This window comes from Sus scrofa, chromosome 6, assembly GCF_000003025.6.
Source record: "Sus scrofa isolate TJ Tabasco breed Duroc chromosome 6, Sscrofa11.1, whole genome shotgun sequence".
In the NCBI taxonomy this organism is placed as follows: Eukaryota; Metazoa; Chordata; class Mammalia; order Artiodactyla; family Suidae; genus Sus; species Sus scrofa.
Window position 1 is genome coordinate 49585514 of NC_010448.4, and position 15445 is coordinate 49600958.

Here is a 15445-nt window from a genome sequence, read left to right on the forward strand (position 1 = left end):
GAAAAAGCCAGCCAGCCAGGCAAGAGAGCACTCTGTCACCTGCCCTGGGCTCTGAGAAAGAACAATTCCTCACGGTTAAAATATGGCTCCCCTTGAGCCAAATCACAACAGGTCTGGCCTGTGCACCTGCTATGTTTCATCTGTGTTGCTGTTGTGTGTGTGTATGTGTGTTTGGTGGTTTGTTTTTGAGTGTTTTTTTGGCCACCCCACGGCATATTTAAGTTCCTGGGCCAAGGATCAAATGCAAGCCATAGCTGCAACCTCCACCACAGTTGTGGCAATGCCAGATCCTTAACCTACCATGCCACAGTGGGAACTCCTGATCTGTTTTTAAAACACCTGAGCCAACACTTTTTTAATTGATTTACCCAGAAATCAGAAGATCTGGCAGCAATCCCCTCACACTCCCCCATAGTGGCCAGCAAGCTCTCTGGTATCCAGGCCCTGGAATCCCAATGGAGACAAATAATGGAAATCTCCATCAAATTCATGGAGAACCTGTATCACCAGCAGGATCCCAGGCTTGAGGACGAGAGGCCTATGCCCTTGCCATACTGAGAGCACCCCCACCTGAACCGCCACACTGACCTCTTGGTTGTCTGGACAGGGGAGACAGGGGATCCTCCCAGGGGGCAGAAGCTGGGTGTTACTGAGTTTTTACTGAAGAGCAGGCACTGCTCCGTGTCCTAAATTCTCCCAGCTAGTCTGTACGACCTTTCTTGGGGGGGGGGGGTGGCATGACACAAAAATAGATTCGCTCTTTGTCCCAGTTTCCTGGTACTGAGCTACTAAAACACTGGGAGTTCCAGGAGTTCCCTTCATGGCTCAGCAGTTAAGGAACCCCACTAGGATCCATGAGCACGTAGGTTCGATCCCTGGCCTTGCTCAGAGGGTTAAGGATCTGACATCTGGGTGAGCTGTGGTGTAGGCCGTAGACGTGGCTTGGATCCTGCGTGGATGTGGCTGTGGCTGGGTATAGGCTGGCATCTATACCTCTGATTCCATTCTACTCCCAGCCTGGGAACTTCCATATGCCATGGTGTGGCCCTAAAGAAAACAACAACAACACCAGCAGTTCCAGCAGGTAGGGAATATCTTTTGTTATTCATTAGGAGCCCCTTTTACACCTGAGTTTATGCTAATGAGGTGACTGGGGGGGGGGCACCAGAAGACCAGTGGTTAGAGGGCTGCAACTTCCAGCCTCACCCACCAACATGGGGTCAGGGCAGAGATGGCTCTATAAAAACAAGCCCTTGATCAATGAGATTCAGAGAGCCTCCCAGTCGATGGACATGTCCTCCATCCTGGGAGAGGGTGTCGATGCTGGGAGAAGGCATGAAAGTTCTTCATGCCCTGCCCTATTCTCCTCTTCCATTTGGCTCTTCCTGAGCTGCATCCTTTTTAATAAGCTGGTATTAGTAAGTAAATGTTTCTGAGTCTCTGAGCCATTCTAGGAAATAATCAAACCTGCAGAGGGAGTGGACGGAACCCCTGACTGATAAGCCAGTTTTTGTGCCTGGCATCTGAAGTGGGGGCAGTCTTGTGAGATGTGACGGTGATTCCAGGTAGCATTAGAAATTCACTAAACTGTTGAACACCTAGCTGGCGTCCAGAGAACCGGAAAGTGGGCTGTGGTGATGGAGGATACCCCAGATAAGGTCTGCTGACTGCACTCACATTTGACCAAAGGCGCGTGTAGGCTCGTGGGTTGTGAGACAGTGAAGGGTCACACCTCGGTCAGGTCTTGCACAATGAGGATGCATAAGCATGTACATCAGGGGGAATCAGACTCACAACCCTAGCCCAGTGACACTGCTTTGGGATGTGACAGCAGCAAGTGAAGCTTTCTTATCTCCTGCTGCAGTGGGTGGGGGTTGAATGCCTGGGTCTGTCACTGGGATGGCTGAATCACGCCAGGCAGAGGTAGGGGCAGCCAATGGCAGACTGTGTCTCCCCAGACCACGCCCACCTTCAAGAATCAGCTCTCCAGCCCACAGCCATAGATGACGGGTGCATCTGAACTGCCATGTCAGAACCAGGGCTCCTTCCCTTCCCTGGCCACATGGACCAAGGCCGGACATCTAACTCATGAGCTGAGCTGCAGTCTTCCCTGAGAAGGTGAATTAACCAAAGAGCACAGTGATAGCCGTGGTCTCTGGAATTAGAAAGTCACATACAGAGTTCCCACTGTAGCTCAGCAGTAACGAACCGGACTAGTATCCGTGAGGATGCAGGTTCAATCCCTGGCAGCTCTGATTCAACCCCTAGCCTGGGAACTTCCATATGCCACAGATGGGGCCCTAAAAAGCAAAAAAGCAAAAAAATAAAGTCACATCCACTGAGGGTCAAGGGTGCCACTGGAGGCCATGTGTTGCTGACCAGGCCGAGAGACACCAGAGAATGGCGACACGCAAAACAGCTGAGATCAGAGATGATGTGCCCTGAGAAGGACAGAGCAGCAGCACTTCCCATCCTCAGGTTCCATCAGAGACCCCCAACTCCTTATAATCAAACCAGCTCAGTGGTTTTTTGTTTCTTACAACCCAAACTTTCAAAAGCAGAGAAAGAAGGAGGTGGAGGAGGGAAGAGAAAGGTTTGGGAGGGAGAGGAGAGACGGTACTGAGTCCCAGGAAGGCCGGGGCCAGGAGGGTGGAAGGAGAGCTGGACAGACACAGGGGCTGAGTCGGGAAGGCGGCACCGGGACGGGACAGGGAGACTCACAAGGCAAGGAGGGAAGAAAGGAGTCGTCAAAAAGAGATAAGAGAAAGTAGGAGAAAGAAAGCACGGAAATGAAGGACGAGGCAGGACAGAGGAGGAGAGCCATGGGACACCGGGCCGGGGCAGTACCTGTTGGAGGCTGCTGCTCCAGACACAGTGCTGCCAGCCCCCGTCTGCACCCTTGGAGTCCAGGCAGGAGGTGCAGTTGGGCAGGAGGTGACAGGGGGTGGGACAGGGCAGCGGGGGTGATGACTCCACCGGCATTGGGGACACGTTCAGCAGAGAGTGGCTGAAGCACGTCCAGTCATAGGTGGGCTGCACTGAGAGGATGCGGCGGGTCTCTCCTGGGGTTGGCACAGGGATTAGAGCCCAGTCTGGGCCCTGGGCCCCTCCCCTCCTTCTCCCTCACACCAGGCCCCTGAGCCCCTCACGTCCCTAGAGCAGGAATCTAAGCTCCCAAACTCTCCTCTCGGGGCCCGGGGCCCAAGCTCCGGCACTCACCAGTCCTCTTGAACTGCCGTGTCCACATGCACTTGCCCTCCCGTGTGCACTGCTCGCAGTCAGCTGCCCCACACACGGCCTCTGAGCAGTTCCCAGCCCAGAAGACCTCACGCTGGTTGATGCGACAGTCATTCTCTGAGGTGCAAGACCCATTGCGCCCGATGCAGGCACCCTCGGGGCAGTTGGTACACCACTTGCAGCGGGGGGCAGGTGCCTGGTGGCGGGATATGGGCTCAGCGGGGTCGGCAGGGCCGCCGGCACCCCTCCGGGCTCAGCCATCACCACCCAAACCTAGCTGAGGAGCTTGGTGGCACCTGAGACCCAGCCTCCAGCCCCCACCCCACCCCTCACCTCTCCATCTCCAGGCTGCAGGGTCCGGGGATGGCGGGCCAGGCACTCACTGCAGGTCCGAAGGCGTCGGCATTCCTCAGGGGAGTGGGGCATCGGGGAGCAGGGGGAACCACCACAGCCCAGCCTGGGGAGGCGTGAGGCCTCGCTCATCACACTCAGCCAGGCCCCACCCTTCCTCCTCACCCTGGCCTCTTTCTGGTGCCTCCCGGACACTGTGCTGTGGGTCCCATGGGCACAAACTGGCCTCAGCACAGGCTTCCCAAAGCTGCTTCTCCGCCCACTTACTTGGTGATGGTCACACTTCCACCTGTCACCCAGACCAGCGACACTGGACAACACCCCATCTCCCACCTCTCCAGCCACCCAGGCCTCCGCCTCTGGAATTTTTCTCTGACCATCCCCTCCCGCCCACCCCTAGAGCTCCCCCACCCAGCTTGGGCCTCCTCTTCCCTTCCCACATCCTCCCTCACAAGCCTTCCCCCCGCCCTTGCCTGCTCAGACCTTCTGCGGCTCCCCAGCCCCCACAGCGGAGGCCCATAATCCTTTACTCAAAGTCCTCAAAGGCACATGTTTCAGAACTTTCCAGGTTTTAGAAAAGGAGTGGGTGTACCCACTGTTACAGAATACCCCTAGCAGAGTCCAAGGGAGCACCCTAAAAATCAAACACTTTAATATTGTGCAGTAAACACAGTGACACACTTAACAGGACAAAATTAAGCCGGCTGGTAACCGTGCAGGAAAACTGTGCAGCCAGATTCGTTTGTGCTAAACCTAGGACAGCACCTGCGGCCTCCCAAGATGTCTGGGTTCCCAAACTGCAGAGGAGGAGTGTCTGGAGCTAGACCGGGCCCGGCACTGCGGCCAGGCACTGGGATGCCTTCCCGAGCTGACCCGCCCACCTTTCTGTCTCATTCTCCCCCAAGTCAGGTGGTTTCTAAAACACATCGATATAGCCCCCACTTTTGAACCTTCATGGTCTAAACTCCTCTGGTCACGTAGGGCCCAGTTCGGCCTCAGCTCCCAGGAAGCATCTTGGATGATACTCCGGCCCACAAACAGGGTTCTCTACGTGGGGCGATCCCCAAGCTGGGCCCTCCTGTGATGAGCTGTGCATTTTCCCAAGTGAGCTGTATCCTGACCAGACAGTACCCCCCTGAGGCCTCCCCCACCAGCCTGGCCTGGAACAGAACCCACTTTGGAGGGCACCAGTACCACTCACCCACGTGCCATCAGTCATCCTAGTTACCTATGGGCCTGGTCCCCGGACAGGCAGGCGCCATGGCACCAGATACAGGCCCCAGACTGGTTACAAGCTTCAGGTGAGGGCAGCAGGCGGCAGGAGTCAGGGGGCAGGGTCAGGGCCAGCAGGCGTCCCAGGGCCACTCCCCCAAAGCCTCCTGAGATATAGAGACGACCTCCCACCGCTGCCACAGCGTGGGCCACAGACTCCTCCATCGGGGGTCCCACAGAAGCCGGGCCTGGGGAAAGACAGTCCTTTCAGAGAGAGAGCGAGAGAGCAGAAGAGGTCCACACAAAGTTGTCAGCCAGGGAGAGATGCTGGGCAGGAAGACAGTCTCAGGAGAAAGACAGACAAGGAAAGAGAGACGGACGAGAGTTTCAGGCCAAACAGGACAAGAGAATCAGACACAGGTAGCAAGATAAAAGAAAGGCGCAAAAACAGAAAAAAGGAACAGAAAGGGTGGAATAAGAACAGAGACAAGGAGTTCCCGTGCGGCTTGTCATCACTGCAGTGCCTCAGGTGGCTGCTGTGGAACAGGTTCAATCCCTGGCCCAGGAACTTCTGCGTGCCATGGGTGCAGCCAAAAAAATAAATAAATAAAGATTAAGAGCAAAAGAGAATTAGAGACAGAGGGTCAGAGACAGAAACAAAAAGAAAAGGAGACAAGCCCAGAAACACACGCAGTTATTTACAATGTATGTCAAATGAAGCAAAAAGGCAAGATACAGCCCCTTTCCAGCCTATGAACTGGAAGGAAGCGCCCCACACACAGCAGTCCTCGTCTCTAGCGAATGGGATGATGGGGAATTGCTTTTTTCTGTTGTACAAATCACATTCAATGACTATCCTTACTTCATAACCAGAATGAAAAAACAAAAATTTTCGAAGAAAAAGAAAGGAAGGCGAGCGTCTCCATGGGGGTCTATACCACACGGAGGGGACAGGAGCTTTGCCGACGGGTATGAAGGGGCCCAAATAACTCCTAAGGGTGAGGGTCACGGGATGAGGCCAGCCTCCTCCCGGCTGTCCCGGGCCTCCCCAGGGAGAGCGGGGACTTACGGATGAGGTCGGGCAGGAGCCAGGTGTTGCAGTTGACCTGATAGAGCAGAACGTCACTGCTGAACTCGTCAGGGTCCGAGCGGCCCCCAAGGACCACCATGGTGTCCCCCAGCAAGGCTGAGGCGTGGAAAAGTCGGGGGCGGGGCTGTCGGGGAGACACATGGCAGGACCACCCGTCAGAGGAGCTCTTGGGTTTTTGGTTTGTTTTGTTTTTGTTTTTTAGGGCCACGCCCGCAGCATATGGAAGTTCCCAGGCCGGGGGTCAAATTAGAGCTTCAGCTGCCGACCCACAGCAAGCCACAGCAACGCAGGATCGAGTCGCGTCTGTGACCTACACCACAGCTCAAGGCAACGCTGGACCCTTAACACGCTGAGCGAGGCCAGGGATCGGACCCACGCCCTCATGGATACTAGTCGGGTTCATAATCCACTGAGCCACGACAGTCGGTCATCCGCTCTCCACACTCCCTCTCAGCCCACCCACGCCCCCAATCTCCCGACACGCCAGCTCCCACCAGCCCACCCCTTTCTAACCTTCCTCAAATCTCACCTCCTTCCCCCAGGAAACCTCTGTCGTTCCTCAGAGCAGCATCTAGAGCCATCTCCTTTCCCTGATCTCCCAGAACCCCCAGACCCTATGCTGCTCCCAGAACCTCAGCATGGACTACTTGAGATGAACCCCACATTTCCAGGGTGACCTCCCCCAGCTGGGCTCAGGGCATCCTGCTGGGGCTCTTACTTCTGCCTCCCTCGCAGTCCAGCCCCAAGAAGGGCTTGGAAATATGCTTGTGGAAGGAAAATGCAATTGTCTCTAACCCGCACACCTGGGGCTTCGTGTTCTCCCACACACTGTCTCCTCTGGCCTTGAAGGCACAAAGCGCAGGAGCCTCAGTGCCCTGTTTCACAGATGGGGAGGCCAGGCAGGAGAGGAACCTGTCAGGACCACACCCAGAGTGTGGCAGAGCTGTGACCTCCTGCTCTAGGATTCTTACCTCCAAGTCAGAGATAAAGAAAGGGAGACTCGGGGTACCAGAAGGACTGGAAAGGAGGGCCCCTCCCAGGGCCCCCTACACTATCTGTCTGGAGCTCTTTTCCTGACCTTTGCTCCCTGAGAAGGGGCCAGCAGGCTCCAGGTGCGGTCAGGACAGTGCAGGGAGTAGAGCTCAGGGGAAGGGGCTGCCAGCTCCACGTGGAAGCGGAAACCCCCAAACACGTAGAGGGAGTCTGTGGCCTCGTGATACACAGCGGAATGACCATAGAGACCTGGGGGTGGGAAAGCGAGTGAGCACAGGCGCTGGGGGAAGGGCTAGAGTCCCCCAGCTTCCTGGGCTCCCCGTCTCACGACCACACCACCACCCTACCCAGAGACCTTTCTCAACACCCCCCCCTTCAGTCCTAAAGGAGGACCAGCAGAGACTCTGGGAAAGAGAAGGGAGGGAGACAGGGTGACCAGAATGACCATGGGGACAACGATCAAAGAATATAGAAGGAGCAAGAAAGGAAAACCTGGGTGGCAGCGATTAGGACCCGGGAGAGGGAAACAGTGACCCACAGCTCCTGGGCAGGAGGTGGGCGGCTTATCATGGAGTCTGAGAGGGGTAAAGAGGGAAACTGAACTTCCTGAAAGACAGTATCCTGAGCGTAGAGGCGGGAGATGGGGGAGACAGAGGCAGTGAGGTATGGGGGTGGGGGCGGTGGCCACAGAATGCAGGAGGGGACAGAGAGGATGCCAAGAGTCAAAAGTGCTATATGCCCTCCCAGTCCCCAGGCCCACCTGTGGGGGGTGTCCCGCTCTGGGCTCCAGACACCCAGGTGCCCGTGGCCAGCTGGTATTCAAGCAGCTGCTGATTGAAGCCATTTTCAGGAGAGTAACCACCCACCAGGAGCAGCGACAGGCCTCGGCGGGGGGTAAGAGTATGACCAGCAACTGCCGGCAGCTCCACGGTCTGAGGGGCCTGGGGGATGGAGGGCAGAGGTTGCCACGGTCGGGGGGGGGAGGTCAGGGGTCATCTTGTGGGTAGAAGCGAGGCTCAGAGCTCCCTATACTCCCCTCGAACCACTAAGAAGGTGGTGAGCCTCCCGGGGTTGGCAAGACCCCAGGCTTTCCACCAGCCATGGGCCTGACATCTCTTCATGTAGGAGCAGCATAGGGTTCCTTTGAGAAGCACCAGCTGTTTTGCTCTCACTGGGGCCAGGTCCCCACCTGGCCAACCAGAGCATCACGTCCCCTTGGCCAGGGACAGGCTCAGGAACTGAACGTGACCCAGGATGGCCAAGGAAATTCAATTCTGAGACTTGCGCTGGAGCCCGGGGCCAGGCAGGCCAGAGCTGCTGTGGTCCTTCGCTAGAGGCTGGTTGTGGGGACTGGGGGAGAGGGAGACGCTCACCTTCTCCTGCCGCCACTGCAGAGTGGTGAGGTTGAGGACCCAGAAATCCCGGGCCACGCCCCCAGCCGTGAGCCCCCCCAACAAGTACATGGCACCACGACCAGCAGGCACGTAGGCAGCTGCATGGAAGGAACGGGGTGAGGGGCCTGGGCCCCCATCCTCAGCTCCTGCCAACATCTGGGTCCACCGCCGCTCACTCACTGAGTACCTGGGGCCAAGATGCAAAAAACAGCCTTACTTTACAGTCAACTCAGCCCCCCCGGGTCATCCTCTTACTGGTATCCCAGCACCCCCTGGGTCACCCCTCACTAGGCAGGTATCCCAACACCCCTAAGGTGACCTTTTATGACAATCCTTACCATCCCCTGGGGTAGCACCACCCAAATAAGGATCCCAGTCCCTGAGTTAAGCCTCCTGTGACAAGTGTCTCAGCATTCCTTGGGGTGTTCTTCACCTGCAGAGGTTTATCTGTGCCCCCCCCAACAAGGGGACATCTCAGCATCCCCTGTTGAGGTGACCTTCTCTCATTAAAGTACCCCACCTCCCCAGGGCAGACCTTACCTGTACAGGTTTCCCAGCAGCCCCTGCGGCAGACCCAGGCCCCCAAACATCCACAAGGTGGCATCAGGTCCCTCCACCATAGTGTGCCCCAGGCGGTGCAGGAAGCGGCTTGCAGTGTCCTGGGGGTGGGGTGTGGGCATGAGGGCTCAAGTAAGCAAAGTCATTACAAAGTGTCAGGCTAGGTGCAGGGTCTAGGGGATATAATCACGGGACTGGAGTGGGGGGAATATTCTACTAGGTGGACTGTATGGCATCTCCCCAGAGAGTGGCACCCACAACTCACAGCTGAGAGGCGGCTGTCCATGAGGGTCTCCCAGACCAGCTGCCCACCGTCCAGCTTCGTGGCACAGTCAGGGCCCCCGAAGCCCTCAGCACAGATGCACACACCCAGGCTCTGGGGGGACAGCAGAGAGAGGCTCGGGAAGAGCCCTGACTACCGCCCCTGTGCCACCCGGCTTGCCCTCTCCCACCCGTACCTGGTTACAAGTCCCTGCCCCATTGTGGGCATTACAGTTCTCGGGACACAGAGCCATGCGGCAGTGTGGGCCAGCCCAGCCCTGGGGACACTGACAGAGTCCAGCACCTGTGACCCCATCCTGGGGCACACACTCCTGGGGGACAGGACAGCTTCCAGGGCCCCCGGACCCACAGCGGGCAGAGCCCACGGAGGCGTTGAAGCCCCAGGACGAAGAGCCGTTGGCCTCCCAGTGCAGCACCAGCAGCCCTGTCAGGAGAGAGTCCAGAGACTTGTCACAAGGCCACGTTTCAGGGCACTGCTTCACCCCCCGGGTGGAGAAGACCCAGTACAACTGGGCAGGGAAGCGAGGCACCCCTGTAGTCACTGCCATGATTAACCGCTCTCCTGCACGCTGCACACCGCACACCCTCTCTCTCATCCAAGCCATCGGGTTCTGCCAGTTTTCAAGCCTGAATCGCTCACATTCACCACTGCTCGCCACCTCCTCAGCCATCTGGCCTGGACACCAGCACCAGTCTCGCCACTGTCTTCCCGTCCCCACACTCTGCCTTTCACAACAGCCCAAGCGATCCTTTAAGAACATGGGGGGGCGGGGGGAGTTCCTGCCTAGTGGCTAAGGGCTTGGTGCTGTCACTGCTGTGGCTCAGGTTCCATCTCCGGCCTGGGAACTTCCACATGCCACAGGTGGGGCCAAAACAAAACCAAAAAACCAAAAAACGTGAATCACTGGCAAGCCTCGAGCCCTCCACCGCTCTCATACAAAACCAAGTCTCCTTAGAAAGTCTATTAGTGGTGGTGGAGGCAGGGGTGGGGGTGAGGGGCAAAAACTACCTCGATGATATGCTGAAAATGCCTCGATAAAGTGATATTTAAAAAGAGAGGGGTGGCCTGCAGGCCCTCTGACCTCATCACCTCCCACTCTCCCTGTGCTCTGCACTCCAGCACCACCCACCGCTTCCCATTCTGAGCCTGGGCATCTGCTCGTCCTCCACCTGGAGTAGCTGCCCTTGACCATACCGCCTCCTGCAGGTCTCAAATGAAATTTCACCTCTGCATGAGGGTGTCAACCAGCCCGCACAGGTCGGCCTCCCCACTCCTTTCGGTTTCCTCTTATCTCTTACCAAAGGGGTCACTATTCTTACTATGATTTGTTTGCTGTTTGTCACTGCCACCCTGCTTAAGTCCAGGAAGGCCGTGCCCATGTCCCCTGTGCCTTGCTACAGGCCCAGCATCCAGCTCAGACCCAGCTTACTACAGATCTTCAGTAGACATCTGCCAAGTGAAATAAAGTCTCACCGGGCGGGGTCTGGGCTTGTGTGCCATCGCCAACAGGCCACTGACAGCTCTGCCCTCTCTTAGCCTTGGAGCCACTCTGATTCACAATACAAAGAGAAGTATTTCCAAACTCGGGCCTTTAACTGCCACGGGTAACAAATTACTTCCAGCACATGTCCATCACACTAAGCCGGGGTCTCAATTTCTCAGCACGGCTGACATCATGGGCCTGGCAGTTCTTGGCTGTGGGGGCTGCCCTGTGCACTGCAGAATGCAGAACAGCATCTCTGGCTCTACCCATGAGATGCCAATTAGGACAATCAGAATGTCTCTAGACACAGACAAAAGCCCCAAGGGGCAAAGTCACTCCTGGTGGAGAACCACTGGGCTGAGGAGACAGATGCTCAGAAACCTTCACACTAGCTACGTTCTGTGTATCCCCAAGACAGGTCCAACTTGGACTTTCTCTCCAGAGATACAACACAGCCAGTATAACCCTCTCTATTTGCCTCTCAGCTGAAGAAACTGAGGCCCAGAGGTGACAAGGGATTGCATCACCCAGCAAGCCAATTGGCAGATTTGGGCTGGATCTTAAGCCTACCTCAGGCAGCAAGGTACAGGGACAAAGCACAGCCGAGGATAGAGGTCCCACTTCCCCCAGGCCCATACCAGACAGGGCCTGCACCGTGAGGGGCCTGTCCCGCCGCTGGCCGCAGAAGGCAGCAATGAGGCTACGGTCCGACTGGATGACACCAGTGTCCAGGAAGCGTGGGAATCCATCAAAGGCCAGGACGTAGCTCAGCTGGAGAGGTGTAGAGCCGAGGATGAGGGGACAAGGTAGCTGAGAAAAAGGGATGCTTGGGGTCTTGGAGGAGGTAGAGCTCAAGAGGAGAGGGCAATCTGAGATGGGGAAATGGGCTGCTTAAACTTCCTGGGCAGACTGTCAAACTGTGGCATGGAGGCCACCATTCCCATGTCTGTGTTCACAACAGACACGGCTAATCAATCAGGCGCTCTTGCATGGAGACTTTTTCTCAATACACAGATCCTGGCAGCCACTCCCAATCGATCAGAGTTGGCACACAGGTACAAGTATTTACCACAGCTGACCTGGGGACTGAGAAACTGGAGTCCAGGAAACAGGGAGGAGTCTGGACAATGGGAGGGTCTGTGAGCTTAGGAACAAAGGGGGAGGCCTGAGGACAGAGTTGGGGGTTGATGGATGAAGAAACAAGGACCTGGGGGCCAGGGTCTATCTGAAGATGCAGACTGGCTCGGGGAGGCATAGACCTGTATTCTAGCGCCCTTGGTGCTCACCGTGCAGGGGGTGCTGCTGTCAGGGGAGAAGGTGAGGGTAAGTGGGGGACAGAGGGTCCCAGGGGCACAGGGCTGTAGCACCTCGGTGGCCGAGACAACCCACACACAATAGGACAGGCCCGGCCCGGCTCTCGCTGCCCCACCACCTGCAGGCAGTAGGCCCCCAACCCGGCGTGAGCCCAGTGCCACAGAGGACACGTTGGTAAGGAGGGCGCGACCCCCACATTCCCGGAAGCAGGAGCCACCAGCCCTGGGGAGACGGAGGAGAGCCAGCGTCAGACCAGTCCCGCCCCATCCTCCCCCATGTCCTTAATCCCACCCCACCCCCACCCCCGCTCCACCCGGTGGGCCCCTGACTCACCGGGGGTCCCCGTAGTAGCCAGGGGAGCAGAGCTGGCAATGGGCGCCCTCAGTGTGGTCCTGGCAGAAGCAGAGCCCGCTGAGGTTGTCACAGTGGCCTCGGCGTGGGTCCCCATGCCCGTTGCACTGGCAGGGCCGGCAGCCACCTGAGCCTGTGGCGTTACCGAAGCTGCCAGGCCGGCACCGTTCGCAGTGCTCCCCCCACGTCCAGTCTGTAGAGGGCCCAGCAGGCAGGACGCAGAGTTAGGGGCAAGGATGGGAAGGAGCCCGACCCTCCCTAACCCCAGCTGGCTGCTTCAAAGGAGGGAACTGGGGCCCAGACTGGGGAGGATCTGCAAATTCGAAGATGTGGAGCAGAGGGGCAAAGAGATGGGTGGTACTGAAATCTGTGTGGGGTCAGGGATAGACACTGGGGTGGAGGGACCCAGAGCTGGGTGAGGGGACACACAACCCCATGTGACAAAGGAAAACTGGAGCCCCAAGGAGGCTCTCTTGAAGCCCATCCCAGGGAATTTAGGGTGAGGGCTGCTCACCCTGGCACTCATCGCAGAAGCCAGGCCCCCGCTTGCGGCAGTGGCTGTGGAAGTTGCAGCCACAGTCCCGGGAGCAGCGGGGGGCCGGGGGTCCTGGGGCGGGCGTGGGCAGGGGCAGGTCTGACGTCCAGCCCAGGTCACACACGCAAGTGAAGTCCGGGGGGCCACTGCACACACCATGGCCACAGTCCTCCAGGCACCTGAGGGGGTATGGCAGGCGTGGGGGAAGGGCTGGGCAGGCCTGGAGCCCCCAAAGCATTCATCCCTCACCCCACTTTACCCCATTATCTCCATGGCAACATCATCATGCGCTACTGCCTGTTCTATAGTCCTGGACTCTGTGGGTGGCCCTGTCTCCAAGGTAACGCCATCACATGTAGTAACTCCCATCTCCATAGCAACCACATATCACCACTGGTGATCTGTTCTCTGTGAAAACTCTTTTCAATTTGGTCCTCCTCCATCTCCCTGGCAACGCTGAAGACTATGGCCTGAAGTGCATGGGTGACCCGTTTCCACGGTAATTAGTGTTACAGTGAGGACCCTATCACTCTAATGAGGGCTGTTCTACAAGGGAAAACCCCAAGGTTCACTGGGGATGCTGGCTTCATGGGAGGCAGCCCAGTACCAGGACCACTTCCTTCTAACATCTCCACATGCAGCCCTGGGGTGACATCTCTACGGAAACCCATGCCCCACTCACGTGCGGTTGCAGTATGTGATGCCATCACCCTGGTAGCCCCTCTGACAGTGACACTCATAGCTGAGGGGTGTATTCAGGCACGTCGCTCGCAGGTGGCACCGCGCCAGGCCCAGGCGACACTCATCCACGTCTGGACAGCGAGCATATGCCCAGCGGGCAGGGAGGGCCACAGACAGCCCCAGGCCCTCCCCAACCCACAGGGAGCAGTTACCCCCACCCAGAGGCCCTGAGAAGTCCCCCTGGAGGCAACTGGGGGGAAGGAGGTTGAAGAAGGTGGTTGGAGTTGGGGGGATGGTAAAGAAAGAAAGAGACAGACAGAAAAACAGGGACAAGGAGAGAGGAGACCAATGAGAAAAAGAGAAAGAAATACGAATGTGGAGAGAGACAGAAGGAGAAATGAAAGAGGCAGAGAAAAATCCAGAGTCAGACAAAAAAAAGATTTTAAAAGACAGACAGGAGAAAGAGAAGGATTCAGTGAAAGAGAGAAGAGAAACAGAGAGAGAAAGACAAGAAAGAAAAAAGGAAAGATGACAGAAACCAAGTAACAGACACAGGGACAGTCGGAGGGACAAAGACAGAGGAAGAACAGGGGGAGAAAAACAGAGATGATGGAAGAAAAAGGCAAAGGGGCAGAGAAACAAAGAGGCTGTTAAAATTAGGGCAGGCTAAGAGCCACCCACCCGGCCCTGCACACCAGGCCCCCTGTCCTGCCTTACCGTCCCAGCGTGGGGTTGTCCTCATTGCCACACCAGCCACACTCATGGCTCTGCAGACACTCATGGCAGGTCAGGAAGCGGTCACAGCTCCGGCACCGAGGCTCCGAGTGCACGCTGCAGAGTGATGGGAGTGGGGCTGTCAGAGCCTCCCCTACCCAGGCCTCCGCCCTCCCTTCCCTGAGCCCTGCCACCCGGACTGCACCTGTCATCCCAGCCTCGGCAGCCCCCGTGCGGGTACCGGGCCAGGTAGGCGGCAAACATGAAGCAGGTGTGCGTGGACTGGCACCAAGCACACTGGCTTGAGTTGGCCAGACAGTCATCGCAGGTCAGGCGCCTGGGGAGGGGGAACGGGGACAGGGTCACACCATGGCCCAGTTCCCCCACACCCTGACACACCCTCTCCCAAGGCCCAGTAGGGCTCACTGGCTGCAGAGTGGGGGACACTCTTCTGGGCTCTTCAGGGCACCCCGGCCCCGGCCCCGCCGGCTGCATGCTGCATCCCCTTTGCGGCTGGTGCTCTGATGCCACTCGCAGAAGGGATCCTAGGAAGGTGGAGGAGTGAGGGCCCAGCTTAGCCTTCTCCCTGGAGCTCCCAGTGCTGGTCTCCCAGCACCGGTTCAACAAGCAGCTGCCTGTGCCCCCTAGTACTCATGGAAACCCCTCCTCAGCCCATTCCAAGCCCGCCTCCTGCCTCAATTGCCTGCCTCTCCAGACTCCCCACTTCGGCCACCGGCATTCACTGCCAGTCACCTCACTGACTGGTCTGGGAGCTGGCTCGAGCCGCAACCAGAGCTACTGAAAGGTGCTTCTGGGACTTCGGTTGAACTGGGGAGAGTGAGTGAGGTGGGGACAGAAAGGTGCTCACCCTCCCCTGGGACTCAAGTGGATAGATAGGGGGATAAAAGTCTCGAGCCCTTGTGGTTCCCTTGCCACTCCCCAGGAATGACCCTCCAGCGAAAGCGAGAACATGGAATGGAAGGAGGTGAATTCCAGGTCTGAACCTCTGGAGCTGGCAGGCCTAAAGACCTACCCGAGCACTCTGATGTCTAAGCGGATAAATGCCCCTCTGGTGAAGAGGTGCTGAGTTGGGGTCTCTGACTCCTGCAACATGCGGAGTCGTGACCGCCAGGAGCCCGCACTCCCGCCCCTCTCCAATGCTCCCCGCCTGGATCTCGCCTGCAGACAAGGACAAGGGCCCCAGCTGTCCACCTCCCAGAAGGCCTCTCGTGTGCCCAGTGTGGGCAGC

General features: G+C 57.5%; 1 protein-coding gene across 5 annotated transcripts in view; it reads right to left on the bottom strand.

The window, feature by feature from the left end:
• Positions 1-15445, bottom strand: part of MEGF8 (multiple EGF like domains 8) — a 46216-nt gene that overhangs the window by 12609 nt on the left and 18162 nt on the right. For 4 of the 5 annotated variants that reach the window (XR_001303681.2, XR_002344663.1, XM_013988615.2 and 1 more), the window contains 19 exons: positions 14623-14741; positions 14402-14533; positions 14200-14313; positions 13484-13732; positions 12781-12980; positions 12249-12459; positions 11888-12137; positions 11240-11372; positions 9294-9541; positions 9101-9211; positions 8818-8936; positions 8257-8464; positions 7644-7824; positions 6969-7132; positions 5870-6014; positions 4817-5048; positions 3571-3694; positions 3220-3433; positions 2848-3062 (listed from right to left, as the gene is read on the bottom strand). Coding sequence is in view for 3 of the 5 variants with exons in the window: in XM_013988615.2 (XP_013844069.1) it covers positions 2848-3062; positions 3220-3433; positions 3571-3694; positions 4817-5048; positions 5870-6014; positions 6969-7132; positions 7644-7824; positions 8257-8464; positions 8818-8936; positions 9101-9211; positions 9294-9541; positions 11240-11372; positions 11888-12137; positions 12249-12459; positions 12781-12980; positions 13484-13732; positions 14200-14313; positions 14402-14533; positions 14623-14741 (3369 nt within the window). In the remaining 2 variants the exon portion in view is untranslated. The remainder of the gene's footprint in view (positions 1-2847; positions 3063-3219; positions 3434-3570; positions 3695-4816; positions 5049-5869; positions 6015-6968; positions 7133-7643; positions 7825-8256; positions 8465-8817; positions 8937-9100; positions 9212-9293; positions 9542-11239; positions 11373-11887; positions 12138-12248; positions 12460-12780; positions 12981-13483; positions 13733-14199; positions 14314-14401; positions 14534-14622; positions 14742-15445) is intronic. The other variant, XM_005655875.3, reaches the window with a different exon arrangement.